Source organism: Zingiber officinale, chromosome 5B (assembly GCF_018446385.1).
Source record: "Zingiber officinale cultivar Zhangliang chromosome 5B, Zo_v1.1, whole genome shotgun sequence".
NCBI classification, from domain to species: Eukaryota; Viridiplantae; Streptophyta; class Magnoliopsida; order Zingiberales; family Zingiberaceae; genus Zingiber; species Zingiber officinale.
In genome coordinates this window covers 107720203-107745223 of record NC_055995.1, presented here as the reverse complement: position 1 = coordinate 107745223, position 25021 = coordinate 107720203, and the positions used below count along the sequence as shown (strand labels likewise).

The window sequence follows — 25021 nt, the reverse complement described above, 5'->3', positions numbered from 1 at the left end:
TAGGTCTGTTGTACTATTCTTAGTCTTCCTCTTTGTAATCCTTGTGCTTGTAGAGAAGTTTCTCCACCTCCGCTAGTTGACCGAGAAGGAGAGAGATAGCGAGAGTGATCCGTTGATAGATTATAGGCTATCGAAGAGGACTGCTGAACCACCTAAATGCCATTGTTAGCAATCATAAGTGTTCTTGTGTATGTTTTATTCCGTTATGCTACTTGTGTATGTGACACTACTATTGATAGCAAGAGTAAATTAGAATCACACTTGTAGGTTTATGATTGCTATTCATCCCCTCTTGCTGGCCTCACGATCCCAACACTATTAAGTGTTCTTTGAATATTCCAAGGCTTTAAAATTGAGTTCTAGGTACCTCATCCACTACCTAGGCAATTACATTTCTCATTTTATATGCTGAAAAATAAACCCAAAGTTACATCACCATAATAACACAATAAGATTTACATTTCTTTGAGTCTTTAGCTCCTCGATCTGGAATCTGTGCCTTAATCTTCTGAGCTCCTTGATTTGCCTTATAACTCTTGAGTCTACCAAGTTCTTCCTCAATTTGGGCTCCCCTCCCTCAAGTATTTTGAGCATTTTTTTTTTTTTTGGGTCCCCTCAAGTCCATCAAGCTCTTCCTTGATTTAAACTCCCTATCCTTGAGTAGTTGAGTGTCGGGTCATGTTCCTTTAAGTTCATTAAGATCTTTCTTGATTTGGGCTCCTATCTCTTGAGCACTCCAAGCATTCCCTCAATTTAAGCCGTTTACTTGGTTCGAGCTACCAATCCTTGAGCGCTAAGTCTGTTAGGCATGACTAACCTGGACACTCAATATACCTAACTTAAGTGATGTTGCCAAATCATCAAAATAATGTGGTGTAACCCAAACAATAGGGATGCATCATTTCCCTAACAATATCCCCTTTCTAATTTTTTATATAACCTGTTTATGTAGAGAAAATAATAAGTATAAACATGCAATGCAACAAGACAATCTTAAAACTCAAAGCTCCCCTTAATGCCAACTTCCTCTTGACCCAAGCATGTGAAACTCTGAATCCTTGTTTCGAGCTACCTTGTGGTGCCAACTTATTTTTTTGATTAGGGAGAGCATTACTACTTAAGCCTCACATTCCTCCCTCTTTGCCACACATACAAAATTATACGAATATGTGATAATTGAAACACTACACGGATGACCATAATAGATGTTAATTAATTGTGGTGATTAAACAAGTAAACATGCAAGCATTCAATCATTTCAAGCATTACACATTAATTTCATACAAACAATTACATGTTTTCATTTTTATAAAATGAAAAGACAAATTTTGAATCAACCCAAACATGAGGAAGAATGCATATAAGTATAATTCTCTAGGATTAAAATTATTTGCAAATTATAATCATAGAAGAACTAAGTTTGGTCATACAATCTAGTTCCAACTTATATCAACACTTACAAGTACCAAAACCATATCACTAAGTGCTTTGTGATAAAATTCTATTTTGTATGTTACTTGTGCCAAAATTATGCATAAGCAACTAGTATGTAATCATGATGTTTTAAAATGTACATGGGAGGCAGCCCATTTAGATTCCCCTCTGATCAAACGACTGTTGCAGATACGGGATCTTATATTATTAGCTGCTAGATCCCCTGAAGTTGTTGGACAGACGTTAGCAGATTGGTTTACTTAGGTTGGCGGGGTGGCTCGGGCATATGGCTTCCTTAGGTATCCTAGTCCTAAGAAGCCATGGGCCTGAATAGTATGGAAGATATACTTACAACCTAATCATGCAGTTATCTTTTGGATGCTAGCATATGGCATAGAGGCATCTTCCCACGAGGGATAGACAGGATTACTTGGAGGATCGATAATACACTTTTTGTGGACATGTGCTAGAGATACAGGAGCATCTATTCTTTAGGTGTCCCCCTATTGCTCGATTATTGAGGAGGATTATAGATTGACAGCATATGACATCGGGATGTCCACTTATAGAGTGATAAGAGTCTTAGGTAGACACTAGCATGGGAGTAGGGTGTTGACAAAGGTTCCTCATCTAGCCTTGTCATCTATTATTTATTATGTATGGTGAGCTAGAAACTCTAGTTTCTTTGGTGAGGGGAAGTTAAACATTGAGAGCATTTTGTGCAACTTCATGTATATCGGTCCTTAGGAGTTAGCCAAATATGAGTAACTCCTAAGGACTAGCTTTTGTACTTGTTAGAATATGTATAGGGGTATTTTTGACTTTTGTTCTATATCTTCTTTTCTATATAAAGGCCTAACTTGTGGTTCTCAGGACACGAGATTTTAGGTTTTTCTTTGAACATGGTATCAGAGCCAAGTTAAAATCCTAATTTCTTTCCTCTCTGCCCCATCCGTTCCCCCTGTGCCGCCGCCGTGTCATCCAGGAGGGTTTGTGCCCGCCCTGAGCACGCAGCCAGTCGTACCTGAGCTTCACCACATCTGCTGGCCGCGACGACGGGAACCCGTCGAACTCCTCGTCGGGCTCAAGCCTCGTCGACCTTTCTCCTCGTCGGGAACCCGTCGAACTCCTCGTCGGCCTTTCTCTCTTCCGCGAGTTCTCCAGAGGCGACTTGCGGTCAGCTTCTTTAGTGCGAGGGGGGATGAGGCTACCACCAGTAAGGTCTCTACTCGTTTCTTTTCTTCCTCTGCCCTAATCCTGGGTCGCGCCACCGCCATTGGAGGCCGCACGGAGCAAGCCTCTGCCGCGGTTGTTTTCTTCTGCCCTAGCTTTGGTTCGACGCTGTTGCACAGAGCTTCGCCTCTACTGCTGTTGGTTTTCCTCTGCCCTGTCATTGGCAGCCAACAAGCCGGCGACTGCAACCCCTCCTTCTGTGGTTGGTTGCTAGGAAATCTCTTCCAGCAGAAGCAAGCTCAGTTCATCTATTCCGGCAGTCCGGTTCACAGTTCTATTCATGGCTACATCTAGCACGTCAAAGCCAGATACCTCAATCTTTACCAATCATATCACTACACCCCTCTCTTCCGAGCAGTTGGATGGTAAAAATTATATCTCTTGGGCATCTCACATTGAGCTTTGGCTTGTTGGACAAGGTTATGAGACACATCTCACTCAAACTGAAGAACATGTTCAAGTCGTTGATCGTCCTATGTGGAAAAAGGTTGACACTCAGTTGTGTTGCATTATCCGAGCCACCATCCATCCATCTCTTAGGAATGTCTTTCGTACTTATAAAACCTGCAAAGCTGTTTGGACACAGGCTCAACAACTCTTTACAAACACTTCTCGGCGATTCTATCAAGTTTGTGAAGATCTCATGACCATCCTCAGCGCCCATCAGATTAAGGATTCAATGTCAACTTATCTGGGTTCAGTCTCTAGCCTTCTTTGTGACTTCAATGAACTGCTCCCACCTGCGGCCAATCCTGTTGAAGAGCTTGAAAATCGGAAGAAATTTTTTATGTCTCTGGCTTTATATGGTCTGCCCACATATTATTCTCATGTCCGTGATCAGATCCTGGGCAGCCCCACAGGAACTACCATGGACAATACCTGGGCGACTCTTCTCCGTGTCCCGGCCAAAGTTTTGACGATGCCTTTTTCCGTGTCTGTCAACTCGTCAGCTTTGGTCTCTCGACACAAAGGACCTTCACCTCGCAAGGGTGGCAAAGGACGTCCTTGGTGTGATCATTGCCACCGACCGGGACACACGAGTGATAAGTGCCGGAGTCTACATGGTCGTCCTCCTCGTGCTGCTCAGATCGTTCAGAGTTCTATTGTTTCTTCAGTTTCCACTTCACAGTTAACACCTGATTCGACTCCAACACCTTCCTATACTGTCTTTCTGAAATGGTTTGAGAATTGTTAGACTTCTGATTCCACTGCTACCATTGCACATGCTGGTACTTCCTTTGCTGGCATATCTCGTTCTTCGGGTTCTTGGGTTCTTGATTCTAGGGCCATCGATCATATCACTGGTAATAAATCCCTATTTTCCTCTCTCATTACTTCTGGTAATTTACCAATGGTCACCATGACCAATGGTTCTCAAACTCAATCCCAGGATATTGGCATTGTTCATTCTTCTTCATCTCTTTCCATTCATAATGTTCTTTATGTTCCCGGAGCTCCTTTTAATTTATTGTCGATAAGTCAACTCACTCGTTCTCTTGATTGTGTCATTTCTTTTACTAACACGTTTGTTTCCTTACACGACCGGAGTACGGGGAGGATGATTGGCTTTGGATGTGAATCTCATGGCCTATATCGACTTCAACAACCCTCTTTTGTTGGTTCGGCATCATCATCTCCACTACTTATTCATGCTCAGTTGGGACATCCAGGTCTTAATAAGTTGAAACAGTTACATCCTAGTCTTTCTCATTTAGAGTCTTTATCTCGTGAGTCGTGTCAATTAGGTAAGCATATTCGTAGTTCTTTTTCTCCTCGCATTGAGAGTCGGGCTATGTCTCCTTTTGCTTTGGTTCATTCTGATGTTTGGGGTTCGAGTCGTGTTTCTTCTACAATGGGGTCAAGGTATTTTGCTACTTTTATAGACGATTTTTCCCGTTGTACATTGTTATATCTGATGAAGGATCGTTCAGAATTGTTTTCTATTTTTGAATCCTTTTTCCTTGAAATAAAAACTCAATTTGGTACTTCCCTTCGAACTTTGCAAAGTGATAATGCACGCGAGTATTTATCTACTCAATTTCGTACTTTCTTGACATCTCATGGTGTGTTGCATCACACGTTTTGCCCTCATACCCCTCAACAGAATGGGATTGCAGAACGCAAGAATCGTCATCTTCTTGAGACCACTCGGACTCTTCTTCTTCATTCTCATGTCCCTCATCAGTTTTGGGGTGATGCCGTACTTACTGCCTGTTATCTCATCAATCGTATGCCTTCATCCACTCTCCAGGGTAAAATACCTCATCAGGTCCTTTATCCGCATCAGTCTCTTCATCCTTTACCACTTCGGGTGTTTGGTTCTAGATGTTTTGTTTATGCTCTTGATCCCGGAGTTGACAAACTCTCTCCCCGGTCTTATAAGTGTGTCTTCCTTGGGTACCCACGGTCTCAGAAAGGGTACAAGTGTTATTCCCCTACTCTTCGTCGGTATTTCATCTCCGCTGATGTTACATTCTTTGACTCGGTTCCTTTTTTCGGTCCTTTCGTTTCACAAGCCGAGGTTTCTCCCTCTCCACCTGCACCAGTAACTATCTTTTATCCTCCGGAGACGCCTCTATCATCTCCAGCCTCGTCTCCTCCTTTGCAGGTTTATCAGTGTCATCCTCGTTCTGCCTTGCCGCCGACCAACATTGACACTGCCGTGGGCACATCTTTGGAGCCAAATCCCTTGCCGTTTCCTCCAGTCCCATCTCCTGACTCTGATGTTCCTATTGCATTTCGAAAGGGTATGCGTTCCACTCGTAATCCTTCTCCTCACTATGTTTCTTTGAGCTATCATCGTCTTTCTCCATCCTATTATTATTGTCTGTTTTCCTCGTCGTCTGTTTCTCTCCCAAAGACTGCAGGTGATGCCTTTGCCCATCCAGGATGGAAACAAGCCATGCTTGATGAAATGAGTGCCTTACAGAGCAGTGAGACTTGGGAACTCGTTCCTCTACCTCCTGGAAAATCAGTGGTTGGTTGTCGTTGGGTGTTTACGGTGAAAGTTGGTGTGGACGGCACGGTTGATCGGCTTAAGGCTCGTCTCGTCGCTAAAGACTATACTCGGGTATTTGGATTGGATTATGGAGACACTTTTTCTCCTGTTGCCAAGATGTCTTCTGTGCGTTTTTTCTTGTCTATTGCTGTAATTCGCCATTGGCCCCTTCATCAATTAGACATAAAAAATGCATTCTTACATGGTGACCTGCTCGAGGAAGTCTACATGGAGCAACCTCCGTATTTTGTTGCTCAGGGGGAGTCTTCTGGTCTTGTATGTCACTTACGGAAATCTTTATATGGTCTCAAGCAGTCACCCAGAGCATGATTCAGTAGATTTAGTACTGTAATTCAACATTTTGGCATGACTCGAAGCGAGGCTGATCATTCTGTCTTTTATCGCCACTCATCTACTGGTTGCATCTATATAGTGGTTTATGTTGATGATATTGTCATCACAGGTAATGATCATCTTGAGATTTCACAAGTAAAACATCTTTTTAAACATTTTCAGACAAAGAATCTCGGCAAACTCAAATATTTCCTAGGGATAGAAGTGACACAGTCTAAAGATGGGATCATTATATCCCAAAGGAAGTATGCAATGGATATTCTGGAAGAAACAGGAATGTTAAACTCAAAGACAGTCGACAATCCCATGGATCCTAATGTCAAGCTCCTGCCAAATCAGGGGGAGCTTCTTTTAAATCCTGAACGGTACAGGCGATTAGTAGGAAAACTAAGCTACTTTACTGTCACTAGTCCGGGTATCTCATTTGTAGTAAGTGTAGTAAGATAGTTTCTCAACTCTCCGTGCAAAGAACATTGGGATGTCGTGACTCGCATTATTCGATATATCAGGGCTGCACTAGGAAAGAGTCTTCTATATAAAGACAAAGTACATACTCAAATTGTGGGGTATTCTGATGCAGATTGGGTTGGATCTCCCTCTTATAGAAGATCTACTTCAAGTTTTTGTATATTTGTCGGAGGTAATCTTGTTTCTTGGAAAAACAAAAAGCAGAATATTATGGCAAGATCCAGTGTAGAGGCAGAATATCGAGCTATGGCTATAGCCAGTCAAGAACTTATATGGTTAAAACAATTGCTTCAGGAACTAAGGTTTGGAGAGGTTACACCAATGTCACTCATATGTGACAACCAGGCCGCTATGCATATTGCCTCAAATCCAGTCTTCTATGAGAGGACAAAGCATATTGAAGTTGACTGTCACTTTGTCAGAGAGAAAGTCATATCTGGAGAAATATCTACTACTTTTGTCAGCTCACATGATCAGCTAGTAGATATATTCACGAAGTCACTTAGAGGTCCCCGAATTGACTACATATGTAACAAGCTTGGTGCATATGATCTATATTCTCCAGCTTGAGGGGCAGTGTTAGAATATGTATAGGAGTATTTTTGACTTTTGTTCTATATCTTCTTTTCTATATAAAGGCCTAACTCGTGGTTCTCAAGACACGAGATTTTTGGTTTTGCTTTGAACAGTACTCTTGGTTCGTGCTATACAATTTTTTACTTATCCAAAAAATGATGTTTTAAAATGTATACAATTATTTCAAGGCATAAAATATCATTTAAACGCAACAAAAATCAATATTAAACCTAATAAAGCAACCAAAATAGACATGAAAATGACTAAACCTTATTTTTTTTAGAATTCTAAAAATTTCAAGTGCTACATTAAGAAATACATATGAAAATCTTGAAAAGTTTAAAAATGTGAAATTTCAAGAGCATATTCATTTTGATATCCTTTACCTAGAAAAATATGAAATCTTGAAAAATCCTATATTTAGATAAATTTTGATATAAAGTTTAAATATGTTGAAAAATTTAATGTATTATGCATTTTATATTGTATAGAGTAGGGCGAATGAAATAGTGACAACTGAAGCGATTTTCAGTAATGAATGCGCTTTCACATGCTGACGTGTGGGATTGGACCAGAAAACTCACGACGGCGCATGTGGCTCACATGCTGAGATTTCGTTGAGTGATAGTAGATTAGTGAGCCGTGGTTCCTCCTAGGCTAGCTGTAACGCCCCTAGTTTTTTTTTTACATAATAAAACTTAAACTACGGACGTCACTTATTCTTACTTTCATAATGGTTTCTTGGTTCAAATTACATTGACGGTGTAAAAGTAAACATAACTAAATACAGAATTTAATCTGGATGTTCTCCGGGTTGTACTACCCTTATTCCGAGCTGGCTCACTGGTCAATGTCTCCTGTCTCATTTGTCTCATTATCTGAAAAAAAGTATAATCTGTGAGTAGAGAGATTCAGCATGTTCGAAACAGTGTTATGCATTAATTACCAACTATAATCTAGTGTACTAAGGGAAACCACCTACAAGGTAACTTGGGATCTCCCTACTAGCATATTATGAACGTAAGCATAGGTAGCAACATAGGCATGAAAGAATAAATGTAAGCATGGTAAATGAACAAGGCATAATGGTAGACTTGATCACGAGCATGTCCATAAGCATAGGCATAAGCATAACATTAACATAATCCTAAATAGAAACGTAAACATAAATATAAGTGTAATAATAACATAGGTATAACATGAACCTGAACATGAACCCAACTATGTACATGGCATAGCGTGAATGTAAACGTAACATATCATGAACCTATACATTTATATAGTATAACATAAACATAAATGTAGCATATCATATACCTAACATATTTATAGCATACATGAACATAAACATAGCATATCATGAACCTCAACATATACATAGCATAACATGAACATAAACATATCTTATCATAAAATAAGGCAAGTTTGGATCGTTGACATTGACTAGCTATTATCATATGGTTGATTGATCAATCTCAGTTGTAAAACCATGGTACCAGGTAGCGGGACATTAGCAACCATTTTTCTGTTACTGTGTCTTGGCTTATAGTTGGCGGGGTCTCCAGCAACCCTTTTGTCACTGGGCCGTGGCATATGGAAATCTGGTGTTGGGCTCTCTCTGGGGCCTTGGCTCGTAAACGGGGTCCCTCTGGGGCCTTCTCCCTCACAACATTCCCATAAATTATTATCATAATCGTTTCGTCACAGTTAACTTATCCGATATTGGGCTCCCTCTGGGGCCTTGTTCCGTAAACGGGGTCCCTCTGGGGTCTTTTCCCTCACGGTATCCTTATTCAATCTTTATCGTTATCATTATCAATTTCAATTTGTTACAGTCAACTTACCCGGTATTGGGCTCCTTCTGGGGCCTTGTCCCATAAACGGGGTCCCTTTTCCCTCACGGTATTCTTATTAAATCTCTATCATTCTCATTATCACTTTGGTGAGTTGTTAAGGTTACTGATTTCCTAACATTTATCATGAAATTTAAGCTATAACATATGATGTTAAACAATTAGCATGTCAACAAGATCATTCGGCCTTAATACATGGAATATGAATATCCCCACATATGTTTACAGTATTTAAGGGACCTTAAATTTTGATAAAATATCCTAAAATATTCTCTATATAGTAACCATGAGTTCCATAATTTTAAGGGTCATTTAATGCATTAATAAAATGAAGAAACTACATAAAAAGTTAAAACTACAAATAACAATCCGATTTAATAAAGCGGGAAGAATCCTAACATGTTCAGCCGTGATTAAATGACATTAAATTCAGATTTAATCCACATAAAGGTTATCCATCTAGTAACCATAATTTCTATAATTTTAGGGGTCATTATATGCATCAAAAGAATGAAGAAATTATATGAAATGTTAAAATAACAACCAATGTTCCGATTTCATGAAGTATGAGGGAACCTAACGTGTTCACCAGCAATTACATGACATTAACTTGGATTTAATTCACATGAATATTCTCCATACAGTAATCATGAGTTCTCTATTTTTTTTCAGGTCATTATACGCATCAAAAGTATGAAGAAACTTCATGAATGTTAAAACGATAACCAATATTCCAATTTTATGAAGCATGAGGGAACCTAACATTTTCACAAGCAATTAAATGACTTTAAATTCAGATTTAATTCATATAAATATTCTCCATACAGTAACTATGAGTTCTATAATTTTTAAGGTGATTATACACATCAAAAGAATGAATAAACTTCATGAATGTTAAAACAATAACTAATATTCCGATTTTATGAAGCATGAGGGAACTTAACATTTTCACAAGCAATTAAATGACTTTAAATTCAGATTTAATTCATATAGGTTGAAACATGATATCATTAGCAAGAAAAACAAGCTAACCTTGCAAGCTATAAAATTTCCGAAACTACACAAGACTATAGAGGCTAATTACAACAATAACATGGTTGAGAACATGCCTTTAAATCTTTGGCTACCAACTCTCTCTTCTTGTCTTCCCTTGTGGCTCTAGAACTGGTGGAGAACAATGGGAAGGAGAGGAGCTCCTTAGGGCCGGCGGCACATCCAAGGGATGGGGCTTTTGGAGGTAGGGTTTTTAAAGAGATGGAGATTATGACTTTGTCTCAATTTTATCCTTCAAGTCATATAATTTATTTATCTCTTTTTTTTATATATACTTTATTTCCATATATGTTACACATTACATACATAATATATTAAATCTTATTTATTTTCTTATTCTTTTTTTTTTAATTATATATTTTATATTATATATTATTTAAATAATATGTTACACGTGTTTCTTATATATATATATATATATTTTCCCTATTTAATTTTATTTATGCTTTATAATTTATATTATACATAATATATTATTTATATTTTATTTCTATATTAATTAGATGAATAATCTCTATAAATTTATAGATACTAAATTTTATACCTAAATGCTAAGTCCTTTAATTCCTATCTACTAAGTTTTATCCACATGTTTTAATTTCTTACTTGTTTAATTTATATTATATACTTTATATTATACATAATATTTCTTTGTTACACGTTCTTACATTTTTTTTAATACTATATAATTTACATTATATATTTTATATTATACATAATATTTCCTATTTACATGTTCTTATATATATATATATATATATATATAATGTTATTTATATTTCATTTCCATATTATTTAGAAGAATTATTTATACACATAAATTATATCAATACTAAATATTTATATATTGGTGTCTTATTATTATTTTTTAATAAAATTCCCTATATATCCACATATAAAAAATCCATAAGTTATAGGTTTTATAAATGCTAAATCATTTATATTATTTTTATAAAACTTAATACTAAGTCTAAATAGAAGCCTATATTCATATACTAATTTTATATTTATATACATCTATGTTTATATTAGCTATAGATGGTAACATATAATTCAGGTTATAGTTTCTTAATACTAAGTCATTGCATTAATGTCGTATATATATTTATATCCATATACTAATTTCATATTTATATATATCCATGTATATATCACATATATATGGTAGTATATATAATTTCATATATTTCGATATTACAATTTTTTAATTATAATGTATACTATATATTCTACATAATACACATTATACATATATATTATATTCTTCTTATTTTTGTTTAATTATATATTTTTATATTATGTATAATATATTACTAATGTTTTACTTATATATTAATTAGATGAATAATTTGTATAAAAATTTATACATATATGTTATGTAAATACTAGGTCTTTATAAATTTTGTATATTTAGGTCCTACTATTTTCTTAATATACTTGATTAATCAAATTTCCATAATTGAGGGCTAGCTGAATTAATTAAATATATTTATGTAAATAAATTTTTAATAAAATCAAATGAGCAATTATTATTAACCCAATAAATATCCTTAATTAAATAAATTTAAAATCTAATTATAATTAATCCAATGAATCCCTTAATTAAATAAATCCGGATTCTAATTAAATTATAATTTAATTCAATAAATTTTCTTAATTAAATAAATCCGGATTCTAATTAAATTATAATTTAATTCAATAAATTCCTTTAATTAAATAAGTGATTTTGGACACTACACTAGCGGTGAGAACAAACTATCACTAAAGAGTACCCAAATTTTGGGCCCCTCCCACTATTTATTTGGTGACTTTAATGCCATGAAAAATGTTAACAGTGGAGTAATATATATATAGTTTCAATCCAATGTTTGAAAAGTAGATTAATCAAATCCCTACAATTAAGATAAATCATATCCCTATATTTTCTATTTCTATTTGTACAATCTATAATAGGAAGTTTTACGAAACAATAATTAGATCTAATATGTTATATGAAGTTGAATGTTGGCATGACATAAGAAGATGAGAGTTTTAGAGATGAGGATGCTAAGGTGGATGTGTGGGCATAAGAGGATGATGATGGATAGGATAAGAAATGAGAACATTAGAGAGAAAGTCGTGTTCACTTACTGAGAGAACACTAAAAGACACATTTAAGATGATATGTACTTGTACTTAGGTGACCAATAAATACCCCATGCGATGTGAGACCCTGATAAATACACACATTAATCGAGTAAGAAGAAGATCAAAGAAAATTTGGTTAGCAACAGTAAAACATGATAAAATTTATTTAAATATAGTTGAGGATATAGTAGGAGATTGAGCCCAATAGTGCAAGAGGATACATATAAATGAGCCCACTTAGTGGGATAACAGTTTGGTTGTTGTTGCTATACTATCTATCAATTATACTCGTGCTCACTCTTAGTTGTATTACTTTCATATTTACTAGTGTAATAGATTGAGATGAAAATTTTATTATGTCAATTTAATAGTTCAAAAATTTATATAATCTTTTTACATGAAGATATTTATTTGATTTATTTAGTATTTTTATTACAATTATATATTTTTCTTAGATCTTTTATGAAGATTTCTTATATTGATTTTGACAATGTTATAAATTGTGAATATTTGATGTATTTTATTTATTTTGAACAATTTTATTTTATTTTGATATTTTAATGATAATGATAGACAAATGACACTAAAACAATAGTCTTTAGCTTGGGGACACATCAATTAGCAAATCAGTTTCATTACCAATGCTTGTATTATGATATGATTGGAGGATGAGGTGGGGTCACATACTTGATTATTGGCGGATATTCGAAAATATGCATGATTGTTTTATGAAAAAAAGGCACCATCTATTCATTCCCATAGTCGAACCATTAAAGTTAACATTTTTTAGATTGAATCATGATGCGTTGGCAATAAGATGTTTGCCTGATGGAACTAGAGAGTCTAGATTCATGTCTCAAATTCGAAATAGGACCCAAAATGAGCTTTGAATAAAATTTTCAACCTTCTTACAATGACATAAATGATAGAAATGCCAAATCAAAAAAATGATGATGAACCGATAAAGAGAAGAAAATTACTAAGATATAAATTATTTATCGCACAATGTTGGGTTGTCTCCCTCTACCAATATATATTTTGTTATAAAAGAATCAGAAATATAGTAGTGGTTGCCTCCATCTCCCTCTATAAATCATGTATCTACATACAAACTCTACGAACCTAGAATAGGTGATAATATATAGGACAAACTCTAATTATTTCTAGAGTATAATTTCATTTTATTGAGAAAAACATAAGATGGCTATCAAATTGATTACTAATTATATAGTTAATGTGATGTTCGAATCGAGTTCCTAACATCATTCAATATTTTACTTATTATATAAAGTTAAAGATCATGAAAGAATTTTAGTAACTTGTAATCAAATGTTATGGCATCAATGTGATCATCCCTACTCTCTCTCTTCAAAACATTACTTATTAAAGAATAAGAAATATTGCAAATATAACCCTATGACTCATTTATTTACATACAAACCCTATGAGCCTATAACATTGCCAACATATTGAACAAACTCTAATTACTTTTAGAGTACAATTTCATTTGCTACATGTGGTGGTTCTTGAGGTCTCAATAAGAAATTGAGAAAAACATAAGGCACCTATCAAATTGCTTACAAATAATATAATTAATGTGATGTTTGAAAGTCTTGAATTCCTAAGATTATCCAAAGTTTTATTTATTATATAATGTTAAAATCATTGAAGAATTGTAGTTAAGTTTTATTCAAATGTTATGGCGTTAATGTGATCGTCCCTACTCTCGCGCTTCAAAACATTACAAATAATGGTATACTTGGTTAACAAAAAGCAATATAGAAGAATTTCTATCCCCTACTATATCATCTATACTTAAATAAATTTTATCTTATTGTTACTAACCAAGTCTTTTTTTTATCTTCCTCTTCTTTATTTGATGTGCGTATTTGACATAGTTTCATATCACCTAATTGGAGTATTTATTGGCCGGCTAGTCTAAGTATATATCCGTATCATCTTAAATGTGTTTCTTTGAGTTTTTCCTCAATAGATATAATTCTGACTTTCTCTCCAATGCTCTCATTTCTTATTTTGTCTATCCTTATATATTCACACATCCACCTTAACATCCACATCTCTGCAACTCATCTTCTGCTCATGTGCTCGAGTCATAACCTAACATTCAACAGCATATAACATAGTAGGTTTAACCACCATTTTGTAGATCTTTTCCTTAAGTTTTAGAGGTACTTTACGATCACATAAAACACCGACGCTCTCCTCTATTTTAACCATCCTATTTATATTTTATGTAAGACACCTCTATCAATTCCTTTGTTGTGTTGAATTCCAGATAATTCATCATCTCATATATTAACAATTATCTCATTACGTTTAATATTGTTAAACTTAATTTCATATATTCTGTCTTTACTCTACTAAGCTTAAAACCTTTCACTTTTAGAGTGCCCCGCCAAGATTCTTGTTTAGCATTTACTCCTTCACGTGTCTCATCAATCAAAATGATATCATCTGTAAATAACATACACCACGGTACTGTGTCTTGAATGTGTATAGTGAGTTTGTGTATGATAAGTGTAAAAAGATAGAGACTTATAGCTAATCCTTAATGTAGTTATATCTTTATTGAAAATATTTCAGTTAATCTACCTAAAGTCTTCACTCTAGTCGTTATATTCTCATACATGTCTTTAATTAGTTCAATATATGCTACGCTAACATCTCTCTTTTCTAGAATTTTCCATATAATTTCTCTTGAGACTCTATCATAAACTTTTTCTAAGTTAATGAATATCTTGTGTAGATCTTGCTTTTGGTCCGATACTTTTCAATTAATTGCTTAAGAAGATGTATAACTTCTATTGTCGACCTTTCAAACATAAACCCAAATTGATTTTTGATCACCGTGGTCTCCTTAATTTTTTTCTATTACTCTTTCCAAAGTTTCATGGTATGACTCATTTTAATACCCTTATAGTTTTCATAATTTTGTACGTCTCCCTTGTTCTTATATAAGGGAACTAGAGTACTTACCTTCTATTGATTAGACATTTTTCGTTTTCAATATCATGTTAAATAATTTTGTAAGTCATTCAATACCTTATTTCCCTATGCACTTTTATACCTCTATCGGAATATATGATTTTATTTACATCCCATTTAAAGCTTGTTTTACTTATGCAATTTGATCTACGATAAAAATTTAAATTTCTATACTCATTTGACTTACTTAAATTACTTAAGTTAAGTTGGTTATCTAAACCTTTATAAAAAATTGATGAAAATACCTCTTCCACTGTTCTTTTATTTCTCTATCATTTACCAGTATCTTATTGCATTAATCTTTAATACATCTTATTTGGATAAGATCTCATGTCTTCCTCTCTCTTATTTAAGCTATTCTATAAATATCTTTTTCCCCTTCTTTTGTATTCAATTTTCGATATAACCGTTCAAAAATTTCATTCACTGCTTTCTTAACCTTGTCTATTGTATTTTTTTTAAAGTTTTTCTCGTTTTTATAAATATATAATTCCTTATAAGCTGTTTGTTTTTTCTTCACTTTCTCTTATACTTTTTCATTCTATCACCAAGATTCCTTACTTGGTGGTGCATGCCATTAACTTACAGAGTACACTTTTGGCCACTACTTTTAACTTTGATATCATTTTATCCCATGTTGTATTAGAGTCACCGTATATTTTATTTAATGTTTGTACTCCTATTTTTTCCTTAAATATGTTTTGTTTGCCATCCTTAAACTTCCACCACTTAATTCTAGGAATCATATATATATTCCTTCTATTGATATTATAATTGAGGCATGTATCCAATACTACTAATCTATGTTGGGTAGTTAAGCTTTATCCAGGAATAACCTTGCAATCTTTATAAATCTTTTTACCCTCTTCCTAACCATAAGAAAGTTAATTTGCAATTTATTATTCCCATTTTTGAATATGACCAAGTGTTCTTTTTTTCTTAAAAAACGTATTAGCTAGTATAAGATTATATGCTATCGCAAAATCTAATATAATTTTCCTTCTTCATTTCATATTCCTAATTTTTTCACTTCGATATGCTAATTTACATAGTTTTCTATTAAAATCATTTCATGTGGCAAAATATTTTCTAATACTTCATCTAGGTCATTCCAAAATCTTGATTTAGTATCTCCATTTAATCCCACTTGAGGTGCATATATACTAATTACGTTCATAGTTTTGTTCGCCACTAATATCTTGAAAGTTCTAATTCTATCCCCTTTCTAACTACTCCAACAACTTCATTCTTTAACGAACTATCTACAATGATACCCACTTCATTTCTTATTTTACTCTTTCCTGTGCCCCATAATTTAAAACCTGAGTTCTCTATCATTTTAGCCTCTTGCCTACCCATTTTGTTATCTAGAAAATATTAATTCTTCTCTTAATCATTGTATCTACTACCTCCATTACTTTACTAGTGAGGGTTCCTATGTTTCATGTTCCACATCTTAGACTATTAGTTTTCTTATAATATTGGTTTTTATTCAACGTGTGATGTGAGAATTCTTGCCTATTTAATACTACACCTAAGTTCTAGAGATGTAGCTGTCCTTACCAAGACGTTACAGTCGGACCCTGCAACGCGTTTCTTTCGAGGAACAATCTAGCATTAACATAATTGTTTAATTGATCCATTCATTTAACATTTGCCATAGTTTAACGCTGGTTAGCAACCTAACGTAACTCTCCTTCTTTATCTAGGCTTGAGATGACGGGATAATTCGTCATGGGCAGAGTTGATCCTATAAATCAAATGCACCCTAAAAATTAAGATTTAAATTGAATATCAACAAAACACTCAATGTGTTGGTCCTCGTAACATATTTTGGGTGGCAGGGATAATTGATAATTTGTTCAGTATAATTGTGTATGTTCTGCAGGAGAATAATTGATAATTTGCTCAGTATAGATGTGTATGTTTTCTTCAGATTCATCTCTTCTTTGCAAGCCTATGTGTTTTTCTATTAGGTAATCTCATGTTTCTTACTTGATAAAATGGTTGATTCTTGCAGGATGTTTTTCTCACTTGAACACAAATAGCCAAGATCACGGTATTCTTCTGAGTTTAGTCTAAGGTGCCACTGTTGTTTATTGTGTCTCTTCTCTATCTGATTCTTTTCATATGTGCTTAAGGGAAACCATTAATCATCTCACACAATGGAGCCAGTGGAGAATATGCAGATTGTACTGATATGGCTTATCAGAAAGCTGTTGATGATGGTGCAGATGTGATTGACTGTTCTGTTCAATTAACGAAAGATGAAGTTCTGGTATGCATGAGCAATGTAGACCTTTTAACAATAACCACAGTGACAAGTTCACCTTACTCTTCACAACACTCTCTTATCCCTGAAATCAAGAGCAGTGCTGGTATATTTACCTTCAATCTCACATGGGATGAAATTAAAAACAACTTGAAGCGTGAGTTGATGTTTCTGTATACTCTGCATATTACTTATAACCTGTAAACACAATAATTTGCCATTTTGATTTTTTACTTAAAAGAGACCATTGTTAGTGAGCTAGTATTCTTTCTTTATTTCTTCCTAGTCATATATGCAACCTATTTCCAGTTTTCAAAGACCTTAATCTCCTCTTTTTGACTTGTCAGTAAGTGTGATCATATTTTTTTGCTTTGTGCTTCTTGAAGCATAACGGTTATTAGTGCTGATGAATATGGTGAAAAAAGTTGCCTCACTGATCATGTTTGGTTTCATTAATATGTGTGTTAGAACTAAATAATGGAAACCTTAAACATTATTCATGATGGCAATCATAAGGGACTAAATAAATAGTGGTTTTCAAAAGAAATTAATACAATGCAGTGGAAATCAATCTTACCTTCAACCATGGTTGTCTAAGAGCAAATCATGAAGACATCAAATCTTATCTTAGTGTAAGAGTGATGTGGTGCAAAATGTCTTTTTGGCATGTTGGGGTCACCCAGTGCCAAATAAGGTGAAAGTACCAAACTTGGTGGATTTTGGGATAAATTCCGTCTGTCATACCTTAAATTTGTGCTCTTTTATTTTTAGTAGAATTTTATTTCAGCGATAAATCAACCTAAGAAAATCAAATTTGACTCTGATTTAATTTCCTTATTCCTTAGGAATGATATTATAATTTTCCCTTAAATACGTATTTTTAAATTTGGGAGTATTTTCCCGATTTGATTATTGTAGCCCGTTTTATAAATACGGGTGTAGCTTTTGGTTGAGAGGATAATTGATGATTAAGACTATTCTGTATGAATCAATTGGATCTTTGTTGTATTCGCTTCCGCTACATTAGTTGGTATTAGAGTAGGGCTACGCTTCCTACAATGTGCCACCTAGAAAAGATCAATGAGTGACACCACTTGAGGAAGTTTAGGACCGTGATTGAATTGCGATACATGAGGAGTGACTCCAACAAATGCAACACCATATGCAAGAATACTTTGTCATGCTCATGATGCAACTTGGAAATATGAAAATTTGAATCTGGATTTGAGTCCACATCTTGAAACAGTGGAGGACCTTTGGGTAGGGCGGCTCCAACGACCTAGATGGAGACCAACACTACTAATTAACCATAGTCGTGATGACAATCGACGATTGGAGGCTAGGATTCACATTGATATCCCTGAATTTCATAATTGCCTATAACCCAAGGAGTTCCTAGATTGGATTTCTAATGTGGATGATATATTTGATTTCAAGGAGGTTTCAAAAGATCATAGGGTGCCAGGTGTAGTAGGTGGTGACGTGGATTTGGGAGTGTGCCATTGCATGGTGGCGACAAAACAAACTTTAGCGTTCAAAGATGGCAAGGCAAAAATTATTTCTTTGGCTAAGCTCTACAAACATATGCGAGTTGGGTTCCTTCCTCACAATTATACGTGTCTCATGTATTAGAAATTCTTGGAAGGGTCAAGGTTTGAGGGTTGTAGATGAATATACTTTCGAGTTTTATCACTTGCTAGAAACGATCTGTCATATTCCAAAAATCATATGGTTATTCGATACATCAGGGCTTTATGACAACATATTCAACATTTTCTTGAGTTATTCAACCATCTCCATTTCTGAGGCATACCAGAAAACATTACACATAGAGAGGAAATCCAGCAGGCATACAAATTCTGGAATATCTCAGTCAGGAGAGGGCATTGGCTTAACCAACAATAATCATAGTGACACAGTTCAACCTTGATTACCCCATTAGTTACCAACCAGTAACCTAGAAACAATGTGAGATATTATAGCTATGGTGAATCAGGACACCAGGTACAAGATTGAAAGGGATGACAAGAGGCCTTCGTTGATGATAGACACACATAAAGAAACTATGGGTGCAAATGAGGATCTTCATGATGAGAATGAAGAAGATGATGATAACATAGGGGAAGAGTAGTATGTGAGTGGTGATATAGGTCTGTTATTGGTGGTACGACGATCTTATCTTGCACTAAAGGGGATGGATGACAAATGAATGTAAACAAACATCTTTCAATTAACATGCACAGTTAATGGGAAGGTATGTAAATTGGTGATTGATTTAGGGAGTTGTCAAAATATGGTGTTTGAAGAATTAATACAAAAAAATTGGGCATCAAGATTGAGAAGCATCCCGAGCCTTATAAACTCGCTTGGTTGCAAAAGGGAAGTGAGGTAGCAGTTTCTAAATGAGCTTTGATTTCACTTTCTATTGGAGCTAACTACAAAGATCAGATTTGGTGTGATGTGGTAACCATGAATGCATCCCACCTACTATTGGGAAGACCATGATAATATGACAGATTGGTTCATCATGATGTCCGAAATAAAATAGTTTCATGTTCCAATAAAAAAAATTCTGTTGCTACTCGCAAAAGAGCTGATCAGCTGTAAGCCAAGAGCCAATCTATTACCTCTACCAAAGTCCGAAGACGAGATGGAAGAATTTGATATTCTGTTTGGCAAAGAAGTGAGTCCTGAAATAACTATTCTAGATGTTGTCAAACCATTGATAGAGGAATTTTCTCATGTTTTTCCTGCTGGCTTGCCAAAGGAGTTACCACTTTTCCAGGATATTCAACATCAAATTAGCATCAAATTGATTTGGTTTAGAGCAAATCTATCAAATAGACCTCATTACAAGATGAGTTTAGGTGAGGATGAGGAATTACATCGGCAAGTAAAGTACTTGATCCTAAAAAGCCATATTTGTGAGAGTTTAAGTCCGTGTGTTATTTCTTGCTTTGTTGACACCAAAAAGAGTCTTGGCGGATGTGTGTTGATAGTCAGGACATAAACCAAATTACAATATGATATCGATTTTGTATTCCTAAGTTGGATGACTTGTTGGATCAACTTAGTGTGTGACAGTATTTAGTAAATTAGATTTGAAGAGTGGGTACAACTAGATCCGGATCTGACCAGGTGACAAATGGAAGACAACATTTAAGATGTGAGAAGGCCTCTATGAGTGGTTGGTTTGGCCTTTGGTCTGTCGAATGCCTCTAGCACATTCTTGAAGGTGATGAACCAAGCACTGCCATTTATCAGTAAATTTGTTGTCATATATTTTGATCTATAGTGCTCACTTTGAATTACACCTTTAGTATATTTGAGAAGTCTTGTGTTACGAAGGGAGCAATTTTATGTAGCTATAGTCAAGTGTGTCTTTCTATCAATTTTGTAGTGTTTTGGGTCATGTTGTGTCCAAGGGTGGCCTGTCAGTGGATGATTCTAAGGTTAAAGCAGTTCGGAATTGGCTGCAACCTTGGACCGTTACTAAGGTATGGGGGTTCCATGGGTTGGCTTCAGTTTACAACATTTTATTCTTCACTTCAGCAGTATCATGGCTCTCATCAATGCTTGTATGAAAGGGGGAAATGGACGAACGAGGCAGATGTTACCTTCTGCCATACGACATTTGCTCCTATTTTGGTGTTATCAGATTTTTCTCAGCCTTTTGAATTACATTGTGATACTTCAAAAGTTGACATTGGAGTAGTTCTTAGTCAAAATGGTTGATCAATAGCATATTATGGTGAGAAATTATTGGCTTCCAAGCACATTATAGTATATATGATGTGGAGTTCTATGTAGTTGTTCAAGCTGTAAAACATTGGTGTCATTATTTATTCGAGCATGAATTTATTCTACACACTGACCATGACATCCTCAAACATCTCCATGGTTAAGATAAGGTGACGAGCAGTCATGCATCTTAGTTCACATTTGTCATCAAACATAAGGCTGGAGTTATCAATCATGTTGTGGATGCATAAAGTCGTCAGTGAAGCTTGTTGTCACGACCGATAGTGGAAGGTTTTGAATCATTTAAGCTTGTTGTATATTGCTAATCCTTTCTTTTCTCCTATTTTGGCAAGTGTGCAAGTAGGGGAGCCAATAAGTTTTCTTTTGCAGGATAGTGTTTGTTACTAACCGCAAATGCACGGTTACGTCGTCAGTAATATAAAAGATATCAAACCAGACTGTTGATTAAGCACTAGTTAACTTTACATGGTGAATTATCTAGACAATCGAATGTGGTTCACAAATGCAAGGAAGAGAGAAGAGAGGAGAGAGAGAGAGTAAGAGTAAAGAGAGAGTAGAGAGGGAGAGAATGAGTATAGTGAAAGAAGGATGGTAGATTCTAGGATTTCGGTTTCGTTATGATGCTAGTTAATGTCCCTATGCATTGTTCATCTACCTAACTCCATACTTAAACTTATGTAGGGCTTCTAACTAGAGTTCGGTACAACCCCGCGAAAGTCGCACCAGAGAGTCTACCCAAGTTCTAACACCATTAAATAAAGAAGCAACTCTAGAAAGCCCGATTAAAGGGTTACCCTCTGTCACAGGGCCCCGGTCATATAATCGCTAGAGTTATCTAATGTACTTCCTAACGGTAGCACTGGAGTATCCACTCCAATTAGAATGCCTTAACCAGGATTAATCTTTATGTTAAGATCTTTTGACTCTAGAAAGTGGGTAAATATCGATGTCCTCTGTCACTAAGGGCATAAGATGTCTGATTGAATGAGTATCCTCTGTCACTAAGGATCCCCCGGTTATATAGTCTAGTAGCAACCTTAACATAGAGACAAATCCCTCACATCTACATGAATTTACTTTACACACATTTCGTCAAACACACACAAGGCACAACATACATAGAACATGATATAAACACTTCATTGCATAGGAAAATGTCCAAATATATAGTTCATACATCACATCACATCATAACTACTTCCTATATCCTAGATCCGAAGAATCTACTCCATTACATGATAGGAACCCAGGGGCCTATCACGTGAAAAAATCGAAAGAGAAAGGGAAAAGGGGGATAGGGTGATCGCTTCGAGGGGATCGACCTCCAATAATCAAACGAAATTGATTAATTAAAAGGGAAATTGCTTATCCTCCAAAGTTACATAACGTCTCTTTAAATAGAGACCTAAATTACCTTTTCAAAAAGAAAAGGTCTAAAAGAAAAATAAAATAAAACTACCTTTTCAAAAGAAAAGGTGTAAAAGAAAAATAAAATAAAAATACATTTTCATGAGAAAATGTCAAATTAAAACTTATCTAAAATAAAAAAGAAAAAGTCTAAAACTTATTTTAAAAAGGAAATAAAATTAATAGATTTATTTGAAAAGATCCATTAAAGGATCTTATCATTCCACCGCCCTTCAAAACAACCTTGTCCTCAAGGTTGTTTATCAATAAATTCTGGAAATTTTTCTTGAATGGTATCATATAATTCCCATGTTGCATCATCGATAGATAAATTGTCCCATTGAATTAATAGCTCAACCGTTGCTTGATTGTTTTTCTTCACAAGTCTCCTTTCTAAAATAGCATAAGGTTGAAATTTAACTTCACCATCTGAATTCACTTCAGGAAGATGTTGTTGAGGAGTAAATTTATCGCCTAGTTTCTTCTTTAAACAAGACACGTGAAATACAGGGTGTATTTTAGAATCTTGTGGAAGCTCCAGGCGATAAGCAACAGGTCCAATACGTTCCATCACTTTATAAAGGCCATAAAATTTCGGTGACAACTTCATAGAGTTTGAACGACGAATTGAAACTTGTTTGTATGGTTGTAGTTTTAGAAAAACCCAATCTCCTATTGCAAATTCTCTTTCCGAATGATGCATGTCGGCCAGTTGCTTCATTCTTGCTTGTGCATCGCATATGTTATTTTTCAAAAGTTGCAATATTTGGTCCCTTGTGCGTAGATTTTGGTCGACTTGATGCACATTTGTTGATCCACGTGTGTATGAGCTAACTAAGGGTGGTATACATCCATAAACGGCCTCAAATGGGGTAATCTTAGTAGCTGAGTGGTAGGTCGTATTGTACCACCATTCTGCCCATGGAAGCCAATGAACCCACTCCTTGGGTCTATCACCAGTTAAGCAACGTAAATAATTCTCTAAACATCGATTAACAACCTCTGTTTGTCCATCAGACTGTGGGTGGTAAGATGTGCTAAAATTAAGTTTAGTACCTTGCAATTGGAATAATTCTCTCCAAAATTTACTTGTGAAAACCGGATCTCTATCAGTGACAATAGATCTTGGTAGACCATGTAGTTTGATTATATGGTCAACAAATGCTTGAGCAACACGGGCAGCAGTATAAGGATGCGATAATGTACAAAAATGGGCATACTTTGTCAGACGATCAACGACCACCATGATAGTACTTTGTCCTTGTGAAGTGGGTAACCCATCTATGAAATCCATGGAAATGTCTGTCCAAATTTGTTCAGGTATAGGAAGGGGTTGAAGAAGACCTGGTCTTGCTACATTTTCTCCTTTGTTTCTTTGACATATATCACATTCAGCAACAAAGTTTTTGGTATCTTTCTTTAACAAAGCCGTTAGTGGAGCGCTAATCTTTCCATAATTTTTTACAAATTTACGATAATAACCTGTGAGACCCAGAAAATCACGTAATGCCTTGATATTCTTTGGGGTGGGCCACTCCTTCATAACTAGCACCTTTGAGGGATCAGTAGCTACTCCTTTTTTACTTACAATATGACCAAGGTATTCCACCTTAGTTGTCCCAAAGCTGCACTTAGATCTTTTCACAAAAAGAGAATGCTCACGTAAAAGAGTGAGTACTTTATAAAGGTGGTGCAAATGATCTTCGAATGATGAACTATAAACAAGGATATCATCAAAGAAAATCAAAACAAACTTGCGGAGATAAGGCCTGAAAATATCGTTCATCAAACTTTGGAATGTAGAAGGTGCATTAGTTAAACCGAAAGGCATGACTAAAAATTCATAATGACCATCATGAGTCCGAAAGGCTGTTTTTGGAATGTCCGGCTGATAGATCCTTATCTGATGGAAGCCTGAGCGAAGATCCAATTTTGAGAAAAATGAGGAACCTCCTAATTCATCAAGTAATTCATCAATGATGGGGATGGGATACTTATCTTTCACCGTAATTTTATTGAGTGCCCGATAATCTACACACATTCGCCAACTTCCATCTTTCTTTCGCACAAGTAGTACTGGAGATGAGTATGGGCTTACACTTGGGCGAACAATACCAGCTTGAAGCATCTCTTGTACAATCTTCTCAATTACCTCCTTCTGTATGTAAGGGTAGCGATAAGGTCTAACATTTGCTGGTGCACTCCCCGGTATTAGAGGTATACGATGATCATGTGAACGTGATGGAGGAAGTCCCTTTGGCTCAGCAAATATCATAGAAAATTTAGAAAGAAGTGTCTCTAATTCTGGAGGGGTATATGAGGTACCTTTATGATCCTTTTTGATGGAGAGTTGCATAAGAAAAATGGAGCAATCTTTCTTTAATAGCCGCTCTGCCTGATAACTACTGATTGATGTGATAGTATCTTGTCTCTTGCCTCTGATGCAAACTTCTTTTCCTTGATCTTGGAAGCGCATTG

General features: G+C 35.3%; 1 protein-coding gene across 1 annotated transcript in view; it reads left to right on the top strand.

The window, feature by feature from the left end:
• Positions 1–25021, top strand: part of LOC121985296 (glycerophosphodiester phosphodiesterase GDPDL4-like) — a 78410-nt gene that overhangs the window by 40463 nt on the left and 12926 nt on the right. The window contains exons 5-6 of the mRNA XM_042538659.1: positions 17123–17161; positions 17244–17531. Of these exons, the coding sequence (XP_042394593.1) occupies positions 17123–17161; positions 17244–17531 (327 nt within the window). The remainder of the gene's footprint in view (positions 1–17122; positions 17162–17243; positions 17532–25021) is intronic.